Source organism: Coccinella septempunctata, chromosome 7 (assembly GCF_907165205.1).
Source record: "Coccinella septempunctata chromosome 7, icCocSept1.1, whole genome shotgun sequence".
NCBI lineage: Eukaryota > Metazoa > Arthropoda > Insecta > Coleoptera > Coccinellidae > Coccinella > Coccinella septempunctata.
Window position 1 is genome coordinate 24,059,463 of NC_058195.1, and position 20,629 is coordinate 24,080,091.

The 20,629-nt window shown below is 37.2% G+C and overlaps 1 protein-coding gene across 1 annotated transcript in view; it reads right to left on the reverse strand.

Annotated features, from left to right (window-relative positions):
- The window catches only part of LOC123316425 (dynein axonemal heavy chain 3), a 2,043,583-nt gene that overhangs the window by 1,010,285 nt on the left and 1,012,669 nt on the right, over window positions 1-20,629 (reverse strand). Inside the window, exons 29-30 of the mRNA XM_044902499.1 lie at window positions 13,117-13,323; window positions 1,132-1,344 (exon numbers count right to left, since the gene is read on the reverse strand). Coding sequence (XP_044758434.1) covers window positions 1,132-1,344; window positions 13,117-13,323 — 420 coding nt within the window. The remainder of the gene's footprint in view (window positions 1-1,131; window positions 1,345-13,116; window positions 13,324-20,629) is intronic.

A 20,629-nucleotide genomic window follows, 5' to 3' on the forward strand; every position in this document is an offset into this window, starting at 1 on the left:
CCGAAATGTCCACCTGAAGTTCCATTATGTAGTCTGGTCAGAATATCTGTCACACGGCTCTTGGGTACAATCAACTGAAGTCTCTGCTCAGTTTCATCTCCATTTTCCCAACAACGTTTCAGACCTCCATCAATCATCAACGTCTTCCGTTGTGCCCAATAAGGCTTTATATTCTGGCTCTGTCTGGATACATCTTCCCAAGTAGGTCGTTTACCGCTCTTCTTCAAACTCAGGATTACTTTCAAGTTTTATCTTCCTCTTGCGCTCTTCCAATTTCTTCAGGTAGCCAGTCGTATTCGATGGTGGTCCGCCTTAAATTGATCTTTGCTTCCAGGCGCAAGACAGTGGCTGGAATTCTGGGTACACTCAATAGTTTCTCGTTTATTTTCTCCTTCAATTTTCGAGAATTATCTTTCATTCATCTTACTCAAAAAGTCCATAACCGCTCGAGTCTGCATCGCGTTCTGTAATCTTGTAGTCACTGCCATGAAATCCAAATAACCAAAAATTTATTTTATTCGATGTTGAACTTCACAAGTGACAACAATGTAACGTTTTCTTCGCTTAATTAAAACGTCCGACTTATAAACATGATTCGTGTACTCTTATAACTAACAAACTAACTATGTCACTACCATTTATTTCCACTAATATTTATTTTCACTCATGTTTATTTCCACTCGTATTTATTTCCTCTAGTCCGTCGCTTGCACTGTGAACTATACTGTACTGAACTACTACCTACTCCTCCGCTGGGTTTATATAGAAGCCGTAAACATTCCCGTGCCTTCGCGATCGTTCTAGAAGGAAGCGGCCGCCAGGGAGAAACTTCTAATGCCTATACTGGCCACTCTTTTAGGAGTATCGGCCACATTTTTAGCTAATGAAGGAGTATGTATGACTAAAAAGACACAGTGGATGGCGTTCCTCGACTGTGACTGGAAGTTACGTTGTGGATTCGCTAGAAAATAAACTCGATTTTGATGAGAAAATTTTGCATACTAGGGAATGTAGCGAGACTAACGAAATGATTCAACCAATATTGAATTCATCAGCAGCAGTTTCTGTGAATTCAGCTACTTCTCAAGCAGGCGGTATTTCGATCAACCATTGTAATATGTCACGACTTACCACATCTACGATATGGAGCATAGCAGTATCTTTAGCGAACCAGTGTCCATGATTTATCCATTGTCTCAGTAATTCTATCGGTGGTTGTGCACCCCATTGCTCTTTTTGGGGCATCCCAACATCATCAACGAAGAGAACGCATTTTTTACCCATCGAAGGACCGAAAACACCTCTTCTTCGTTTGTCTAGCTTTGCCAGTACCATCTCTTGAGTCTATAAAAAATTAGGACAGTCTGAATGTGTTAAAATTTTATGGAAATGGTCTCGATTGAGTTATTTGGTTGAATTTCATCTTGAAATATCTCAATTTCTATTCTTTTAATTTTTTTATTCTTGTACATAATAATTTTAAATAAGAGTAGCAGATCCAGAGGGGCCTAGTTCGTGTGTCATGCAGATTATAGGTTATGTACATATACTATTAGATTTTACTTGAGATATAAATAATTAAGGCGGAAACACATTATTGAAAGGCGACGCGACCCGATGAAACGTGATGCGTGTTGAGTCGAATCAAATCAATTGTTTTCTATAGACTAGAATCATAGTATGAACTCCTGACGCGACGGCACGCGCGTACAATTTACGCGTCAGCTCGCGTCGCGTGTAAATAATGTGTTTCCGCCTTTAACACGTTGACTGTCCCCATTCTAATTTTTTTTTCACCCCCCACGTCCAACACATTTATCGAAAGAGAAGGGTTACTTTTGAGTGATAAAATATATATTCTATGAAAAATTAATTCTGCAGCCATTTAAGGAAGTGTTCTTGTTCAAAATCTTCAAGTCCAATGGAAGGCTTGATGCTGACGTTTCTTGAATCACGTATGATTAATTATGATTGAGGTTATCAATACATATTTCTACAAAACGTTAAGCCTATATGAACCGATCAAACTGCAGCGTTCATGAAAAGTAACCATATTTATCTTGAACGTCAAATGAATCAATGAATCACATACGACTCATGGACTCCTGGCGAAAATTTTCATGTATCATATGTGATTCATGGGACAGTCAACGTGTTAAATGTGCCGACCGCAACTGGTGAAATGCGAATATCTTCGGAATGGCAATTTTACATTTTTTCAGTAGTTTAGAGTTATGACATTGCATTGAGAATTCCAAAAATAATCAATAATGGAATGAGTTGCCCTGCCCTGTGGTATCTAATTGATATATTTGATTTGTTGTTATGTGTTTGTCCATTCTACGTTGAATGTCCTTCAGATAAAATTTAGTTCATGAATTTCGGAAATTTCTTTCTATAGAGCAAAGTTGATTCACCTCACAATTTAGAAATAGAAAATATGTAATAATGTCCTGACCAAATATTGTGAAATTGAAAGAGCTGTTTCTAATGTTTTTATTTCTTGACTCGCAATGAGGAACACAACAGGCACTTTTATGAAATCATTCAAGTGAAAAGCGCAATACATGATATTGTAGATGGGGAATGTTGATTTATTGTTTCCTCATGATGATTTCATTTATTCGAATCAGTTTATATAATCAACTTTGATGTTAACCTTTTACGTACAGGCTGGGCAAAATTGGTGATACCCGAGGTGATAGCTGAACTACATTTTTTTTACGCAACGCGATAGTGGATAGTGCCATTTATTGTCTTTTTTCGAGAAACTTATAATGCCATCAACTGTATTCCTCTATCTTCTTTTGTTTTCGAGTTATAAGCCAAAATTGAAATTTGGGCGATATCAACTTTCGTAATTATATCCGTTCCTGTTTGTGCTGAGATGTTGAAATGAAAACATTATACAGACACTTTTTTGATAGGAATCTAGTGGCGTACTATGATTTTTTTCAACAGTTTTTTTTGTTGAGCTATAACATAAAGATGTATTTTTTCTTATGAATACAGTAGTTTAGAATGACTTAGAAAGACTGAGGGCGATATATGATATATTTCTGGAACGGTAAAAAAAATGACGATTCATTCTTAGTCATTTTAAACTACTCTTTCCATAAGAAAAAACACAACTTCATGTTATAGCTCAGAAAATAAACCTGTAGGAAAAAATCATAGAACGCCACTGAATTGCTATCAAAAAAGTGTCTGTATAACGTCGATAACAACTTGACAGCCAGTTCATCCTAATCTGAAGCTCTTGAACTACGACTACAAGTTCAGGATCTGCTCATGGCGGGCGGTTGAGCTGCGCAAATGGACTTCTAATCATCCTCCTCTACTGGACGGTATTCTCCTGAACAACGTAGAGACTCCTCCTCTTCTTGACCGTGAAACAAGTCTCAAGATTCTGAGACTTGGATGGAACCCTGCATCTGATCACTTCTTCTACTCGGTCCGCCTGACTTCAACGACAGTCACCAAACGAAATGTGCTGAGTCAGATGGCCAGCCTTGGGATGGCTAGTTAGTAAGGTAAATGTCCCGAATTCAGACAGTATAAGCCTAATGGCACTTACATTCCCTTCACAAAAATATTTAAATAGCTTCAAGAGTTGGAGCTGTTGAATTTTCTGTAAGTGTATGCCTTCAATTTTTATATACCTTTCAGAGAAGCTTCAAAGATATTCGAGATTTCTGAAAAAAAATAATTTCTCCGATTACTCAATTGTACACAATTCCGACAGCCATCGGATGATATTGTCCGCAATTTAGACACGATTGGCGCCAATTTTCGACAGCGTCCCTAAATTCGACCCTATACGTACGCAAATCAGACAATTCGCTCATTTCATATTTTATATAATAATAAGAACAGAAAAATTATCTGAAAGGTTAATTCAAGCGAAAAATTTCAATATCCATTCACAAAAAAACTTCAAAGGTATAGGAATAGTTATCCGAAGTTTTTCTGATATTAAATGTTTTACTTTCAACGGTGGAGCAATTTTTTTCATCATTTCAGTTATCATAATTTCGTTGAATTTTTGGATATTATTCATACACTCTTGAGTATTTTCATTTGGAATGTTTTCTTTCGTCTTTCTCTTATTAATCTGATTTCCATCATTCTCCCGGTGTGCGTTTGACTGTTTTTTCTTCTACTATTTTCTTCCACTTTTGTCTTATTTTCTTCTCTCTAGTGCTTCCGTTGCTCTTTTTCTTCAGCAATTTCAGAAAAAAAAAGCTGCATGAATAATTTATGTCACTCAGAATCGGAAAATTCATAAAAGGCAACATTCTTGTTGAGAAAAGTCTACACAATAATAGTTTGAAATGGTGTCTATTCGTACTTATCTTATAAGAAATCACTCACTGAAATGCAATTCTACACATGCGTCAATTCACATACCTTTCAAGTTCAAATTAAATATGGAGGATTTGGGTAATATTGTTTCCTGGAAATCGATTTGTTATTTGAGAACTACTAGATGCCGTTTCACCCAAAATGAGGAAGTAGAGAATTGAAAAAAACTCAGAATAATTAATAATCTCCACAAGTGTCGAATTTTAGGACACTGTCTAAATTAGGGTCGTTTACCTTATTACCTTTAACGCCAAAATCTCCTTCCTTCACCTCTGTCTTCTTCATCTGAAATGGGACCAATCTCTTTCGAATGAGGCCCAGCCCTCGTGGTTGCGGTTTCAATCCCAGCTTCCCACCTTGGCAGAGCTTCACAAACCACGATTCATCCCTGCTGTTCCTTCCCATACTCATCGGTTGATCGGCTTCTGTGACGCATCTCATCTTCTCGCGAAACTCATGCACCATCTGTCCACCCGCGTGTTGCCGCATCACAGTGCTGAATGAATTGCCTTCTGCGACTCTTCCGTTACTTTGTCATGGATCCGCGGTGAAAGTCACAGATGAAAGACATTTGTTGTCAATCGAGTCGCTTAGATCCAGATTGCTCGAGGCATGTAGTGTCTGTTGATCATCATCCCTTATGGTGGAATGGTCCGTCGTGGCCTCTTTCCTCTATTGAATCATCTCAATCTGAACAAGTGGAAGACGAAGCCAAACCGATTTTCACTCACATGTAAGTAGCCATCTCCAATGAAACCACCATGATTGAACGTTTCTCCACGTATCTTCGTCTCAAACGTATGATTGCCTTTTGTCGACGTTTCATCCCGAATGCTCATATTTACCTCGCTCAGGTTTCCTCTCCTCTTTTGAGCTCCAATAGGCCGAATTTTGTTTGATACGTCTAGTTTAATCTGTTCATTTCGCTGAGGAGCTAGCTGAGCTTCTGAAACCTTCTTCTCGTCATCGGCTAATCATGAAACTCCACCTGTTTCGTAACGAGTCTAGACTCCTACGTGTTGGAGGTCGCCTTTCAGCCTCCTTATTACCATATAGACACAAACATCTGGTTCTTCTGCCAAAAAGTTATCATCTCACTCGTCTGATCATCAATGATGCCCATGTTCGTCTTCTGCACGCCGGTGCTCTGGCTACTCACTCGTTCATCAGTCGACGCTTCTGGATTTTGGACGGACGTAATGTGGTGCGTAATTGTTTGCGCAAGTGCAACCGATGCTTTTCCTGCAGACCCCGTCCTCTGATTCAGCCAATGGGCAATCTTCCACTTGAGCGCCTATCCTCTGCTGCGGCTTTTCTTACCACTGGCGTTGACTACACCGGCCCGTTTTATGTAACGAGTGCACGACTGCGCGGAGCCGTTAGCACCGAGGCATATCTAGTTGTCTTCATCTGCTTCACTACCAGAGCGGTTCACCTAGAATTAGCGTCTGAGCTGTCCACCCCAGCTTTCATTGCTGCTTATCGTCGCTTCGTGGCGACGTCACGTCATCCTGCCGTTATCTGGTTGGACAAAGCGATCAACTTCGTAGGTGCCCATAACTACCTCCGTGATCTTGGCCTCTTGTTGTCTGCTTCACAGCATCGGCAGAGCCTTTGCGATGCAGCCTCATTGTCCGGAACCCACTTTGGCGGCCTTTAGGAAGCCACTGTCAAATAGGCTTAGCATTATCTCACTCACGTTTTTGGCGAATAAAAACTCAAAAACTCACCTACGAGGAATTTTTCACCGTCTGCATTCAGGTTGAGGCAATCCTCAACTCTCGTCCACCGTATCTCTCGTCGTCTGACCCTTCTGCTTCTGAGGCCCTCACACCAGGGCATTTTCTGCTGTTTCGCTCCCTCACCTCTCCTCCTGATAAAAATGTCGGTTCCGTGTCTGTAAACCGTCTGTCTCGTTATCAACTATTCCAAAGATTTCAGCAGGACTTCTGGAGGCGTTGACGTCAGGAGTACTTGCATACTTTGCAGCAACGTCACAAGTGGTCGCAACCATCTACTCCCATCCTTCCAGGTACTGTTGTCATCATACGAGATGACAATCTTCCTCCTCTGAAATGGTCTATCGGCCGTATATCTGTTTTTCCAGGAGCTAATTCCACAACTCATGTAGCTGATGTTAGTTGCTTTTAGGACTATTCGACGACCAGTCGTCAAATTGTGTCCTCTTCCAACTCAGCAGATTGCTACTGACTTCTTTCGTCTGTTCACTTTTTCCATTTCATCTTACTGAAGTGACACTTCAGGGCAGGCGGCATGGTCAAGCGAGAATTTTGGGTTGCCTTACTCCAGTGATTGAGGCGAAAACAAGTTTCTTCGTCGTTCACCAGTCAGCGTATGACCAATTTTATTCGTCGGGCGCTCCAGAAGCTTTCGAAAAACTAAAGTAGTCGTCTATTATTTCGCCGCATTTATAGCATCATTCCATCTTCTTCATTATCTTAAAAATCATCTATATATAAATATTGAGCAACTTTGAGTGAAGTGCCTTGTGTCATCCATATCACCGAGGTTAGAACAACGAAGCTGGTAGAGAAGGAAGGTGAGTCCCTGTTTTCCTTTCCTTTGAAACCCCCTTCCTGCTACCAGACTAGTGGAGAATAGCCAGGTTCTTTTTTAATACCGTTGGGGTAAGTGATTGCAGTTTCACCAGTTCAGTTGCTCAATATCCGCAATAATTATCATCTGAAATTCTTTGCGGTCAATTAGAAGCTTTGGTTTTGGAATAAGTGCAGTAATGTACCTATTATATTATATTCCTTCATCAGAGATTGAAAATTTACATTGGAAAATTCCTTTCGAAAGAATCTGTTCGAAGATTTTTCGGTTTAAGGGTGACCGGCCACCGAATGCGAAATTAGGTGAATCTGTGCCTTTTCAATGCTAAATGACAAGCTACCTCACTCGATTCGTAGCTTTTCAATTATATTAGCATTGAAAAGGCTCAGCTTCGCTCAACTTCGCATTGGGTGGCCGGTCACCCTAACTCTGATATCTATCAAAATTATCTTGAAAGCGTTTGATACACCGGTTTTTGGTTTGAGCACTCTTACTCGAACAAATTTACTAAAACAATCTATAACTACTAAAATATATTCAAAATTTTTATTCTCCTCGGCGTAAAAATACATTTGAGCTAAATAAGCTTGCCATAGGTCATCTAATCCTTTAATTATTGTTCTTTTGCGAGGGAGGTTTTTGCTAATTAGTTTATGCAGCTCTCGAATCACTTGTATTTTCTGTATTTTTATCATTTAATTTGCTTTGATAACCTTATCTTGAAATGCATTCAATATGTCTTGAATTCGACATATATAGAAAGCCCACTTTCTCGGATATCCTAATTCATAACAGTAGCTCTCACCCGTATAAGATCAAAATGTCAGCATTTAATACCCAAGTGCATAGAATGATCTCAATCCCACTGTCAGCAACCAATTTTGAAAAAGAAGTACGAATCTTGAAATTATTAGCCAAAAAAATGGCTATAATCATAATATAATAGATAAACTTATATTAAAAAACAACAGAATAGATGGTTAACTTCCAACTTTCCACCTCGAATTAATGATAAAAAGAAGTTTGTATACATCAAGTATTTTGCATTCGTCAGTGATAAAATTTGTAAAAGAATTAGACAAAACGATATTGATGTTATATGTACAAACAAGAAAAATTTAAAATCAATGTTTCCTAGTAGTAAAGACTGGCTGAATAGTTCACAGTTGAGTGGTGTTTATAAGCCGTTCTGTGATGAATGCCCTGCATTTTATATAGGTCAGACTGGTCGATCTCTCAGAATTAGAATTGAATTGGCCTTTCCAGTCACTATATTACTTTGAACCATTTTATAGATTTTAACAAAACAAAAGGTGAGACGGGTAAACGCTTAGACTTTTTAGAGATTTTGGAAACATCGTCAGCCCAAAAACAAAATCTTCCAATAGCCAACGATCAATTAGATTTCCGCCTGTCACCTTTCACATTTCAATGAAGTTCCTAATTTCGTGAATATAGTGCCCAAAAATATTCAAAAATTAAATTAATATTTTATACCAGAAAAAATTTGGTAAAATTGTCTTTGGAATTAATCTTATATGTTATGAGAAATTTCATTGCCATGTATCATTCATTGTGGGACCTATATGGTAACATGGTACTAAACTCCCCTATCGGACGAAGCATCGGAAAACATATAAGTATATTTATTCAAAACTGTTGACATTCATGACGAAAAGATAAAATTTTCTATCCAATTTCATTTACACCCAGATCGCGAACCTTAATAATTAATTATTAGCGTATGAAGCTCATTGATTTTATTATCGTTCTCGAACTATTTACAGTATTCAATATGTATGAATGAAACGAAAGAGCACCTGTATTCTATATATGAGTAGAATTCAAGCTGCCTTACCTTCTGTCCTGAAATCTGGCATTGTTGCGGGAGGAGCGGGAGAACGCACTACCAATAAGAAATATATGCGGAGGTAGTAAGGTATGATTCGTTTGAAGAGAAATTTTTCGATAAAAATCAGTTCCTCTCTTTAGGTACCCCTGTTATTTACCTTCCCCTCTACATATATAAACCAAAATTATTTCAATTATATAACTCCTTCAACCGGATGTCAGGTCGCCCAATGAACGAGTTCATTTTTTTTTTTTGGTTAATCACCATTTAGGATAAGGCTATTTTGATTGTGGCGGATTATATTAATCAAGGCACTTCTCAACTGCTTGTCAGAAATCTTCGGACTATTCTTGTGGTCCACAAGATAACCTGCTTTTATGCTTCCTCAATGAGGCACTCGTCAAGTTCCACCTCAATTCTACCCTCCATCAAATGTGCTTCCACGAGACCGTTCGTGGTGATCACGAGAGGCAGGATTGATGTGAAGGTAAGTTTATATATTTCCTTGAGTTCGAAAGCTAAACCGTGGTACTTTACTATCTTTTCCGTATATGCTCGTTCAGCGTTGTCATCTGCCGGGACAGTGATGTCTATTATAATTAATTTCTTTTCTCTTTTCAGGATCAACACAATGGAGATGGGTCTATCAGTGATAAACGGATGGTCCTAGTACAGTTTTACCTCATCATTCTCTAGGATTTCCTTGGGTATGTATGTATTCATGGATCTTTTTCTGTTGTTTAATTAACCCTTTTTTTAAGGCAATGGCCTGGTGGTATGCCTTCGCCATGGCATTGTGGCGGTCCGTGTATTCCCTAGGAGCAAGGATTGGACAGCATGACGTGACGTGCTGTATCGTCTCCGCCGCCTATGAACATTTCCGACATTTGTCTGATGGTAAGTTTTTGTTCAAAATATTTTTCTGATATGCTCTTGTGGAAACCACATGATCTTGGATGGCCGCCAACCTGTCTTCTGTCTCCGGTAACAGGTAACCTGCTTTGAGGTTCTTCACAGATCTTTCTTTGTCTATTTTGTTTCTTTTTAGGGCATTGGGGTATCTTCCGTGGAGTGCCTTTCCATGCCAGATCTCGAGCAACCGGCTGATGTTAGGGGGTTCCGCTGGGAGATTTATTGAGGCCAGATTTAATGCCGTGATGTCGTTATCCTCTTCGCATAGTGTCCTGAAGAAATGTGAGTTTTTAGATTTAAAGTACTCTCGCATTTCCTTTACTACTCTGTGGTGCGTGATTTCAACATTCTCCAGTCCTCTCCCTCCATCTTTCCTAGGTATGTATAACCTGTTAGTGGATGCATTGGGGTGGTGCATGCCATATTTAGTTAATAGTACTCTTATTTGGGTGTCTATTGCCTTGAGGTCTGTAGTGGACCACTCAATAATGATAAATGAATAGGAGAGGCATGGAATTTCCCACGTGCTTCGCATTCAATTTGCTTTGCAAGATTTTTTTTTAATCTGCCTATCAGTTTATTTTTGAAGGCTGTTTTTGTTTTAGCGGTATTTATTTCTAGTCTCTGCTGGAGTCCCAGGTATTTATAAGTCTCTTTCGAGCCTAGTCTTTGTATTTGCCATTCATCCTGCACCAAAATCGCTTCTCCACTTATCAGTTTTTCCCTTTTCATGATTTATACGGTGCAACATCGTTTTTCAGGACTGAAAACGGAATAAAAACGGTGCGGAATGTTTACAATTCCGAACGATGTCGGAATCCTGAATTGGAAACTGAAAATATTTCTCTCCAAAATCAATTCAAAATAAAATCAATGAAACTAAAAGGAGTATTCTAAAATGAGTGGGTAGGTTTGAAAACTACCCTCTCATTAGACGTTTTCTGTTATGTTTATCTGTTCCATGTTGTATTTGTCTGATTCTGCCTCTGCTTCCCGTATCCAGGAAGCTTCATCATTGCTGCTGCTCCAGATTTTCTCCCACGTTGTATGCATGTTTTCGGGTTTCGGAAATTCTTCCTCGTTTTTCGTTATTCCTTCAAGTTGTCTGTATAATTGTTTCTGGTTTTTATAGAACAACTGATTGTTTCTATAGCGGGTGACTCTCTCATTGCATCTTTTTATTCGGTTTCCTAACGCTTTGGCTTTTTGTTTTAGGATGTCATGTACAACAGTCAGTTGCTCCTTGAACTGTTGTTGTTGTTGATTTGGTGTTTCGATACAATTCGTGCGATCTTTTTGGCCATTTTCCTGGGTGGCGAACTGGTATTGAGGTAATTTTTCCTATATTTTTCTAATGTTCGTTATTTTTCCTTCCAGTTGGATCTTCCACGGTGGTGTTCTATTTTCTGCTGGCTTTGGCATTGTGTGATTTAGCCTGATATTGTTCTCCTCGCATACAGTTATCGCACTGGCCAACACACAGTCTAGGACATCTTCGAAGGTTGAGTTGTACTTTATTTCAGATTTTATGATCACATTTATTTTCTCTACACTTTCAATGATTTTACGTGATCCTTGCAGTCTCGGAATTTTCGGTCTAAGTTCGGGTGGGGGTGGGGTTTGTGTACATCAGCTTATTTTTATGGAAAACTCGCCCTGTCTTTCCCACTTGAGGTCTTATTGGAATTTGAGGCTCTAGTGGTAATTCTTCTGAGTTTCTGGTCTCATTTTTGGGTGGTGGAGCGAGAGGTCTTGTGCTTCTCTCAATTTCTTCGAGCTTGACACTCGAGAACTTCTCCTCTTGAAGAATCTATCCTACTCTGTTCGATAGCAAATTCAGGTATGACACAGCTTTCTTAGATTTATTTAATTCCAAGTGGTGGTTAGTATTTCCCGGTAAGTTCTATTTGTTGTTTCTTGAAGCTCTTGCTATGAAATGAACAAGCATTATGAGGACATGCTCCTCCTTTGTCCAGCGCGTTCGCCCATCTCGCCTTGGAAGTTCAGCGGAACGGCTTCTGATTCCGTCCAATCTGATACTTCTACTCAATCTCAATCTTCTTGAGGGATTCGAAATTGGGCATACGGTGCCATCTCTTAGGTCTGTGCCGCTTGCCCCACAGCTGTCCCCATCCGCTCTTCCTCCGGATGGCTCCGAAGAGGGCCAGTCCGCTGCCCTCCACCGCCCGTATTCATACTTCTAGTGATAGGAGCTTTAGTTACATCAGCTTCCGGGCTGCTAACCTTGGAAGCCGGGTGACTCGGGTACTGCGTTCCAGCTGACGATAATCTCGAGAAAGCCTATACCGAGAGGAAGGAAATGTATGGACTCAAGTCGACATCGATTATTCCTATCATTAAATCAGTAAATGCATAGGTAGAATCACATCTCCAAGAGAATACAAAGAGGCTAGAACTGGACTAACATCTTATCAGCATGCCACAGAAGGAGGGGATATTGGGGACGACAAGAACAGAAGATTCCTCACCTACACGTGAAAATGTCTTGGCAACGAAGTTGCCTGGCATCCTCGCCCGAATCCTCGGAAATGGTGGAAACTAAAAAAAAAAAACAAAAAAAAACCTAAAAAAACTAAAAACACCTAAATAAATCCACCCCTTCTCCACAAGAGATAAGCCGCGAGCTTTCTAACATTAATTTATGTTACAGCTTGTGAATTTGAGAGGCTATGATTGTAGAAAATAAACGTCACATAAATAATGGGCGCCCATCGTGGAGAAAATCTGGGACCAGACAAAAACAGGTTTACTCGTTTGCCTTCATTTGAGGAGCGGAAACTGAAAGATTTGAGTACATTATATGGAACTACCCGATCAATAGGAATTTAAGACAAGATAACAATCCGACCAAAACCAAGTTGACCCTTTCGAGACGGCTTTTTTTTTCAGGAGACCTGCTTAACAGAGCTACCCCACGTTCTAGTATTATTCATAATAACTAGATATGTTTCGACAAGAACTTTTGTTGTTAAATTTATATTCTGAGTCTTTCATAGGTTTTCTCCCTCGACTCTTTTCTGTGAATGAATAAATGAGAACTACTCTTAGTCACTATATGTGAGAACGCATCCGTATTTCAATACTCTTTCTAGGCTTATAAATATATGCGTTTTCCGCTTAAATCTTAGTGGGCGATTTGCGGGTTTTTGGGGCTCCCGTCACAAAAGGTTTAAAGAGGATGCCTGACAATTCAATCGAAAATAAAATACACAAAATTTAAAAACGTTGAAATCGAGTGAAGACGTTGGATCCACCGATTCCGACAGATTATCTATGAGCATGTTTGCATGTATTCTCGTAGGTATTCATTAAATGGTGTAATAAATATATTGAAGGAAAAAATATAATGCATCGAATTTGCACGTCCGAATTCATAGAAATTCTCTTACCATTGTCGAATTTGTCCTGGCACTGAAGTTGATCACATTAGGCAGATACTTTTCTTTAGGTAAATTTATAAGATGGTCCAGAACAACTGCCGTTTTTCCAGTCCCTGTGGGTCCTACGAAAAGAATCGGTATTTCCCTACCCATACACATCTTCAAAAAGAATCTCTGTAGACAAGATTGGTTCGTGGTAATGATCAATTCGCTCACCTAAAAATTAATGATAATGAAATAAATTGTACTCGTAGAAATCTACATTCAGAGCAGAAGGTGAAAAAAAAGTACGCAAAGATCTATATTCGAGAAACGATATGTCGTTGAACGCCAGGTGTCGCATAGCTTTATAAGTTATAACTTTATAGTTATAACTTAAAATTTGGTAAGGGGTTTACAATTTCACTGTGACCTCAAGTTCTATTTTGCGCTCCACTAGACCTGTACAATGACTTTTTATGCAACAGTGGCAACAACAAACGTCCAAGTTTTCATTGATTGGACTGTTTTCGACGGTTAATGGCTGACAATGTTTACATTTGTGACTGTTTGCGTGATTTTTTGCCTGTTCCGTGCTATTTGAGTAGTCCTGAAGTCCTGGACAAAATATCGTTTCAATCTAATTAGAAATATTCTGTAAATAGCTAAATTGGGCTCTTTCACATTTCCGAAGGAATTTGGTTGTGTGATAATCTGCCAAAAATCCCTTAGTTGTTTATAAATATGAATTATATGTTATGAAAATATAATTAACCCTTAAGTAAGTTTGTTTCATATTTCAGTCCTTTATTTCCCTGAGATGTTGAAAAAATGAGAGTGGATAAAAAAAATTAGGTTAGTAGTCTCTAGAGATGTATCGAAACGTGAAGGACCTGTTTAATTAAAGAATCTGAAGAATGCAATTGCCTCAACTTCACTAGGATACTTAGCTACTAGTATATCTGGCTACTCATCCCAGCAAACACAATTGCATAACATCAACGTATCATACATATTGCAACGTTCCATGTTACATAGCAAAGTTCCGTACACGATCTATCCTTTATCTGTCCAACGAGAGCTCTATGTCCGCCTTTCTCTATGTATACTGTAACGAAACTGCAATATTACATGTTCGGTACACATACTTTGTACCTTACATGCTATGTGCAAAGGATGATAGCTCTGGTACAGAACATCTGCTACCAATTTGAAATATAACCTCAATAAATACAAGGACATCCAAAATTCAATGGATCGCCATATTTGATGAAATACGTACTTATTTTGGGCAAAAACTGTACCAAAACGATAATTTATTGTTGCACCTGATTGCTTGTCAGTTTTCATACTTGAGACTTCTTTAGTAGTAACCTATGTCTACGATCCGTGGTTGTCTTCCACTCCGACCTAAAATTCCTTCTCATTCCGGGCTCGAACCTGCTTACTTTTCGACATCTTGTGTTCCTGAGTGGTCCCTCCAACCTATCTAGCTATGGAAACATGTGACTTTTCATATAAGTGCACCATATTAACTGTATGGAATAAAAATTGCTTCTTATATCAATGCGGAAACCAAATAATTCTCGAACCTCTAACTAAAATCGCACTCTTTATGTTCTAAAAAATAACTCGAGTATTTGCTTCTCATTTGTCGCACAAAATCATCAGACATACACAATATTGTATCTCTGACGAATGGAAGCAGGTTTACTATCCTTGCAAATATTATAATATAAATATATAATAAATTTGTCATAATGACGCATGAATGTGAACATTCATCATAATCACACAACCCTTCTTTTTCCTCCGAACGTCAATAATTAAGGTTATGAAAGTTGAGTTATCAAAGTTCATTTATAATTCGCCTATTTTGGCGGATTCTATCCGCTAGTAGTAAGGAATTGAATAAAACAGTTTCGATAATAGCTTTCAGTACTGATGTTTGTACTTTTTTACGATTCAATACATCGGATTTTGGCGGATTCTATCCGCTAGTAGTAAGGAATTGAATAAAACAGTTTCGATAACAGCTACTTTCAGTACTGATGTTTGTACTTTTTTACGATTCAATACATCATACCGTCATAAGTTTCATGGTCGGGATGACTGCTGAAAAATTAATACTTATAAGTATACTAGCTGACCCGGCAAACGTTGTTTTGCCATATAAATAATTTCCTAATGATTAAATTACTAAAATGGCTATTAAAAATAAGGGTTGATCGTAGAAGGGTGAAAATTGAGGATTGTATGTATTTTTGTATGTTGTATCATAAAAAAATAGAAATTAAAAATTTTGTCTAAAAAATAAAAAAAATAGAAAATTTAGGGGTGGACTACCCCTAAAATTTAGGGGGATGAAAAATAGATGTTGGCCGATTCTCATAGGTACCGGATAAGCACAAAAAATTTTATCAAAATCGGTCAAGCCGTTTCGGAGGAGTATGGCAACGAAAACTGTGACACGAGAATTTCATATATTAGATGTTATGTGTATACTCTCATATCGTAATAATATGGATTTAATGCTCTGATTGCTACATAAAATTAACAGAACATTTGAATGAAAATTGTGCATTTATAAATTGATATACCATATACATAACTTTCTCATTCAAAATGATACATATCATAGATAATACGAAATTGATATACCATATACTTTTCATGAAAAACATAACAAATTAATGAATATGATACATAAATATTATATTATGTTTGATATGTATCACGTGAAATGAGAACGTTATGTATATGGAATATTTATTTATAAATCTACAGTTGTGTTTCAAATGTTATGTAGCACCCTTATGCATGTAACATGTTGGTTTGCTGGGATGTGACTTGCCTTCTACTGAAAAATCAAGTGACGGTACAATTTGTCAGGAGAATATACCTATGTAATTTTTGGGTAAAAGAGTAGAAAGGGGCAAGTTGCAAAAAAGTACTTCCTGAAAGAATGACAAGTTTGAAGTATGAAAAAGCATAATCTGTATTATTGGTTATTCAATATACTACCAATTCTGAGACTTTAAGTGTTTGTATGTAATACTGCTGTTAAAATAAAAACAGTTTTCGATTTTTTCTCATTATTTACTTTCATGTTTCTAATATCATCCTGTCTAATATGGATTAATTGACAATATGAATTTTTTGATTCAAAACATGCAACTATGAGTATTTCTATTGAATCAGTTTCTATTCTATACTTATTTAAGAAATATCTTTACATAATGAATAATCATAAACTGTCTTGGATTTTCTTGACCTCATCAGCGTAAGACGATGATGAGAAATGAATCAAACTCACGGACAGTTTATGAAAACTGCCAAATAATTCGTCAATGATTTTCAGTTTCAAACTTTTAGAAAATGAAATGTTCATTATACAGGGTCTTTCACGAGGAACCTCACCCATATTTATACGGGAAACTATTGAACGTATTTTCATGAAATTCAGCACTTATAAGTATTTCACGATGCTGATGAAATCTAAAATATTTTCAAGGCATGAGCACCTCCGATTTTTCCGGAAATGACGTAAACTTCCGTTTTTCAAATTAGAACACTATTTTTTTATTGCAGAAATAGATTCCTTAGAAAATTTCAAGTTATTTTGATGTAACATTTTTCAGTTTTGGATGGAAAATTCTCTCTGAGCGGGAAAATTCGAAAAAAAATCGAAAATAAAGCTCCGCTGAAACAAGAATAACTTCGAGGTTTTTGGATGGAAAATTTTCATTTTTGGGATTTTTCAAGATGTAAGATTGATGTATCCAGTTCAGAAATCGAAATCGCGATTCATGATACAGGGGGTGAAAAAATCGCTTTCAAAGTTAGAGATGACAAAATCGTGAAAAATCAATTTTTTCAAATTAGAACCCCATTTTTTTATGGCAGATATTGAATCTACGTTAAAAAATAATGTGAGTGTATGCATCACACCCTTGCCCTAAAATGGATATTTTCTGAGTTATTCACAAAAACTGTTTTTCGTCTTGAATTTTCAGCTATTTCTTTTCCCTTCACGCCAAAAAGATGAAATTTTCAGGAACTGTTATTTGAACCATGCTGTAGATTTTTCACTCCTTCTTGCAACCGACTTCAAGTTTCTATTAGGAGAACCATGGCAAACTCTCGCAGTTATAACTAGAGAAGATGCTCAAAGTTTTAACCGTTAATTTCTAGACATTTATTTATACGTCTCAGGAATGCTTCGTGCGTTGCTCTTCTTATTTCATCAGGAGGAAGAGATCTGCAAAAGTGTTTAAAAACCAAATTGAGTTTCAAAACTATGAATCTAAAAATCTAAACAAACCTGAACGCATTTCTGACTCGTTCTATGCAGTCCTCTTTATCAGTCAGGGGAGTTGAGTAGACAATATTTTTTATCCTACCCCAAATATAATAGTCTTAAGGAGTTAAATCGGGAGAACGTGGTGACCAAAGATGTGGACCATTGTTCGCCAACCACCGACAAATAGCCTGTAGAGGATATTTGACACATTGAGTGAATTGTGTGGAGGCGCGCCATCTTGTTGATACCATAAGTCATTATGGTTCTGTACTAGCGGCTCAATTATTTGAGTCAATATGTCAGAATATCTATCTCCTAAGGGAGAACATTCTTTAAATAATGCAAACATGTGTAGTGTTCTATCTTACCAGTTAAAGTCCCATCATAAATGTGAACATCGAGAATTGCATTATTTTTGATGGCGCAAAAAACATTGAAACTCCAGGTCTCTTGAAAGTTCCATTGTCTGAAGTGGTGGTTGTTCTCTTCATCCCAATAATGACTGTTATGCCTATTGAAAGAACCATTCTTTGTGAATTTAGATTCATCTGTCCAAATTATACAGTCCAAAAAGTTTTCATTCTCTCGAAATCGAATCATCATAGCTTCGCAAAACTCTGTTCTGACGAAATCAGTTTCCTTCAAATGCTGTACCCTATTGAATTTATATGGGTGCATTTTATGTTTTTTTAATATTCTCCAAACACTCGATTGAGATAATCCCAGATCAATCCCGGCATCTTTGAGAGAATTTTTAGGATTCACATGAAAATATGCAAGAACTGCAATTTCGTTGTTCTCATCTTCTACTACACTTTTTTCTCTGTGTATAGTTTTCTTAACGAAAGATCCGACATTTCTCAAGTTTGTCATGGTTCTGTTAATGGTATCTCTCGTTGGTCTGGGTCGGTCAGGAAACCTCTCAATGAACAGTCGAATCGTTCTATCTACAACTTTATTACATTCTCCATGAAGTAAAATGAGATATAAATAATCTTCATTGGTAAAATTAGGCATAGTGATCGTATCATGAATCGCGATTTCGATTTTTAAAGTGGACACATCAATCTTACATCTTGAAAAATCCCAAAAATGAAAATTTTCCATCCAAAAACCTCGAAGTTATTCTTGTTTCAGCGGAGCTCTATTTTCGATTTTTTTTTCGAATTTTCCCGTTCAGACAGAATTTTCCAACCAAAACTGAAAAATGTTACATCGAAATAACTCGAAATTTTCTAAGGAATCTATTTCTGCAATAAAAAAATGGTGTTCTAATTTGAAAAACGGAAGTTGACGTCATTTCCGGAAAAACCGGAGGTGCTCATGCCTTGAAAATATTTTAGATTTCATCAGCATCGTGAAATACTTATAAGTGCTGAATTTCATGAAAATACGTTCAGTAGTTTCCCGTATAAATATGGGTGAGGTTCCTCGTGAAAGACCCTGTATACATGTACATTTCATACAAAGGTAGAGGGTACTAGTACTTTATTTTGATTATCTGGATTTTTATTATGATTTGACCCAGTATGGTGTTTTTCCACAGATTTAGCATTGGATTTTTCAGCTGGTTTAGTAAATTTCTGGTCACTTTCCTTATCTATCTTGGCCGATGTAGTTTTTACTCTGTTTTTCGGCAATTTATTCGTAGGTGTAGACGCATATCTTGCGATATGCTCAACTAATACAAAATCTCCTTCTCCTAATGTCCTATGTTTCTCGTCGGAATTCACTAGCCGAACCAAATCGATGTTACTTTCCTTCAAAACACTCTCCGCAACTCAGATACTTCAGTTACCATTTTTTGTACTATCGATTCTGATGCTCTGGATATCAATTTCTCCAAATCTGCAATAAGTACTAGATCGTTGACTCCCTGAGATGGTCCCATTAATTTGGAATCGACTTCCAGAGTACAAGTATCGCAGTAAAATCTTAGAGTTTTTGACACTGACAATAGTGACAATGCTTCACCACCGGATCTTTTATACGCAATCACTGTACATGCGATTGGGACGAGTGGGACGAATTCGCATTTTATGAACTTAATATTTTTATTTATCTTTACAGATCGGGCAATTCCGATCACAATTATTTGCAGATGACACGGTACTGCTGCGGGTGGCCCTCTTTAGATAGCGGATTCTCCTGTTATCTGAGTGATGAACAAATGGTAATTTTCTTACTGTAACAATGGAAATTGTTTCATCGGTTCAAAAATATTGCGTCAATTTTCCGATTTCCTCCTCAATATTTTTGAGGAACAATTAGAGACTCACTAGTACGATGTGAACAATTAAAAACTGAAATTTCGAAATTTAAACTGTTTACTAATGAAAAAGCCGAATTTATGAAGAGCGATGACACATACGTCTGCTTCACATGAATTTCATCTGATAAATCATTATCAGTTCATTGGATATTGGATGAAACTTGAAGGACGTAATTAGGTAATTACAGTTTTTTCGTTTGAGTATCCATAAATAATCATTTATTCAAACCAAAAAACTTTAACTATCTAATTTTGTCCTTCGAATTTCAATAAATATCGAATATCTGTATGAAAGTAAAAAGTTATTTTTTCGAAATACATATACCACAGTATTTGCTTAGGTGTTTCTGAAGTAGCACGAAACCCCTCAACCGGGACAGGAAAAATAACTCCTTCAAAACATTCCATTAGTAAAATGAAATATATTGGAAGAAACATCTAAATCTAAAAAAGATATACATAAAAAGGAATAAAAACATATATAAATATCATTTCAAAACACAAAATTTATTTTTCAATCGAAACAAATTGAATACATATACAATATATTGAAAAAAAAATTCATTCATTTTCTTTCTCGATCCTCTCTTTGCACTTAACCAATTATTGTTTTGCAGAAGCTTCAACTTCCGCTGCATTTGATTTTTGGTGCACAGCAATTAGAGTATCTACAAATATTAATTTCCTTTATTTTCTACTTCAACAGAAAAATTATGAATAGGATCGTTTTGGTTTGCATCTAGGGCTTATCTGTAACACATAAGAACTACTTATGTATGTAAATATTGTAAAAATCAATTTTTGCATTTATGGAGGGTACCCAGCGAGCACAAACATCCCTGGGATGTTTTGGGATGTTTCGAAAATGTTGGCATGAGGATGTTTCTTTGAAACGTAATATGCACTTCCCAAAGAGGTCTCCAAAGGCTATTGAAAATCTTTATTTGTTCTGATCTGTGCCATCTGTG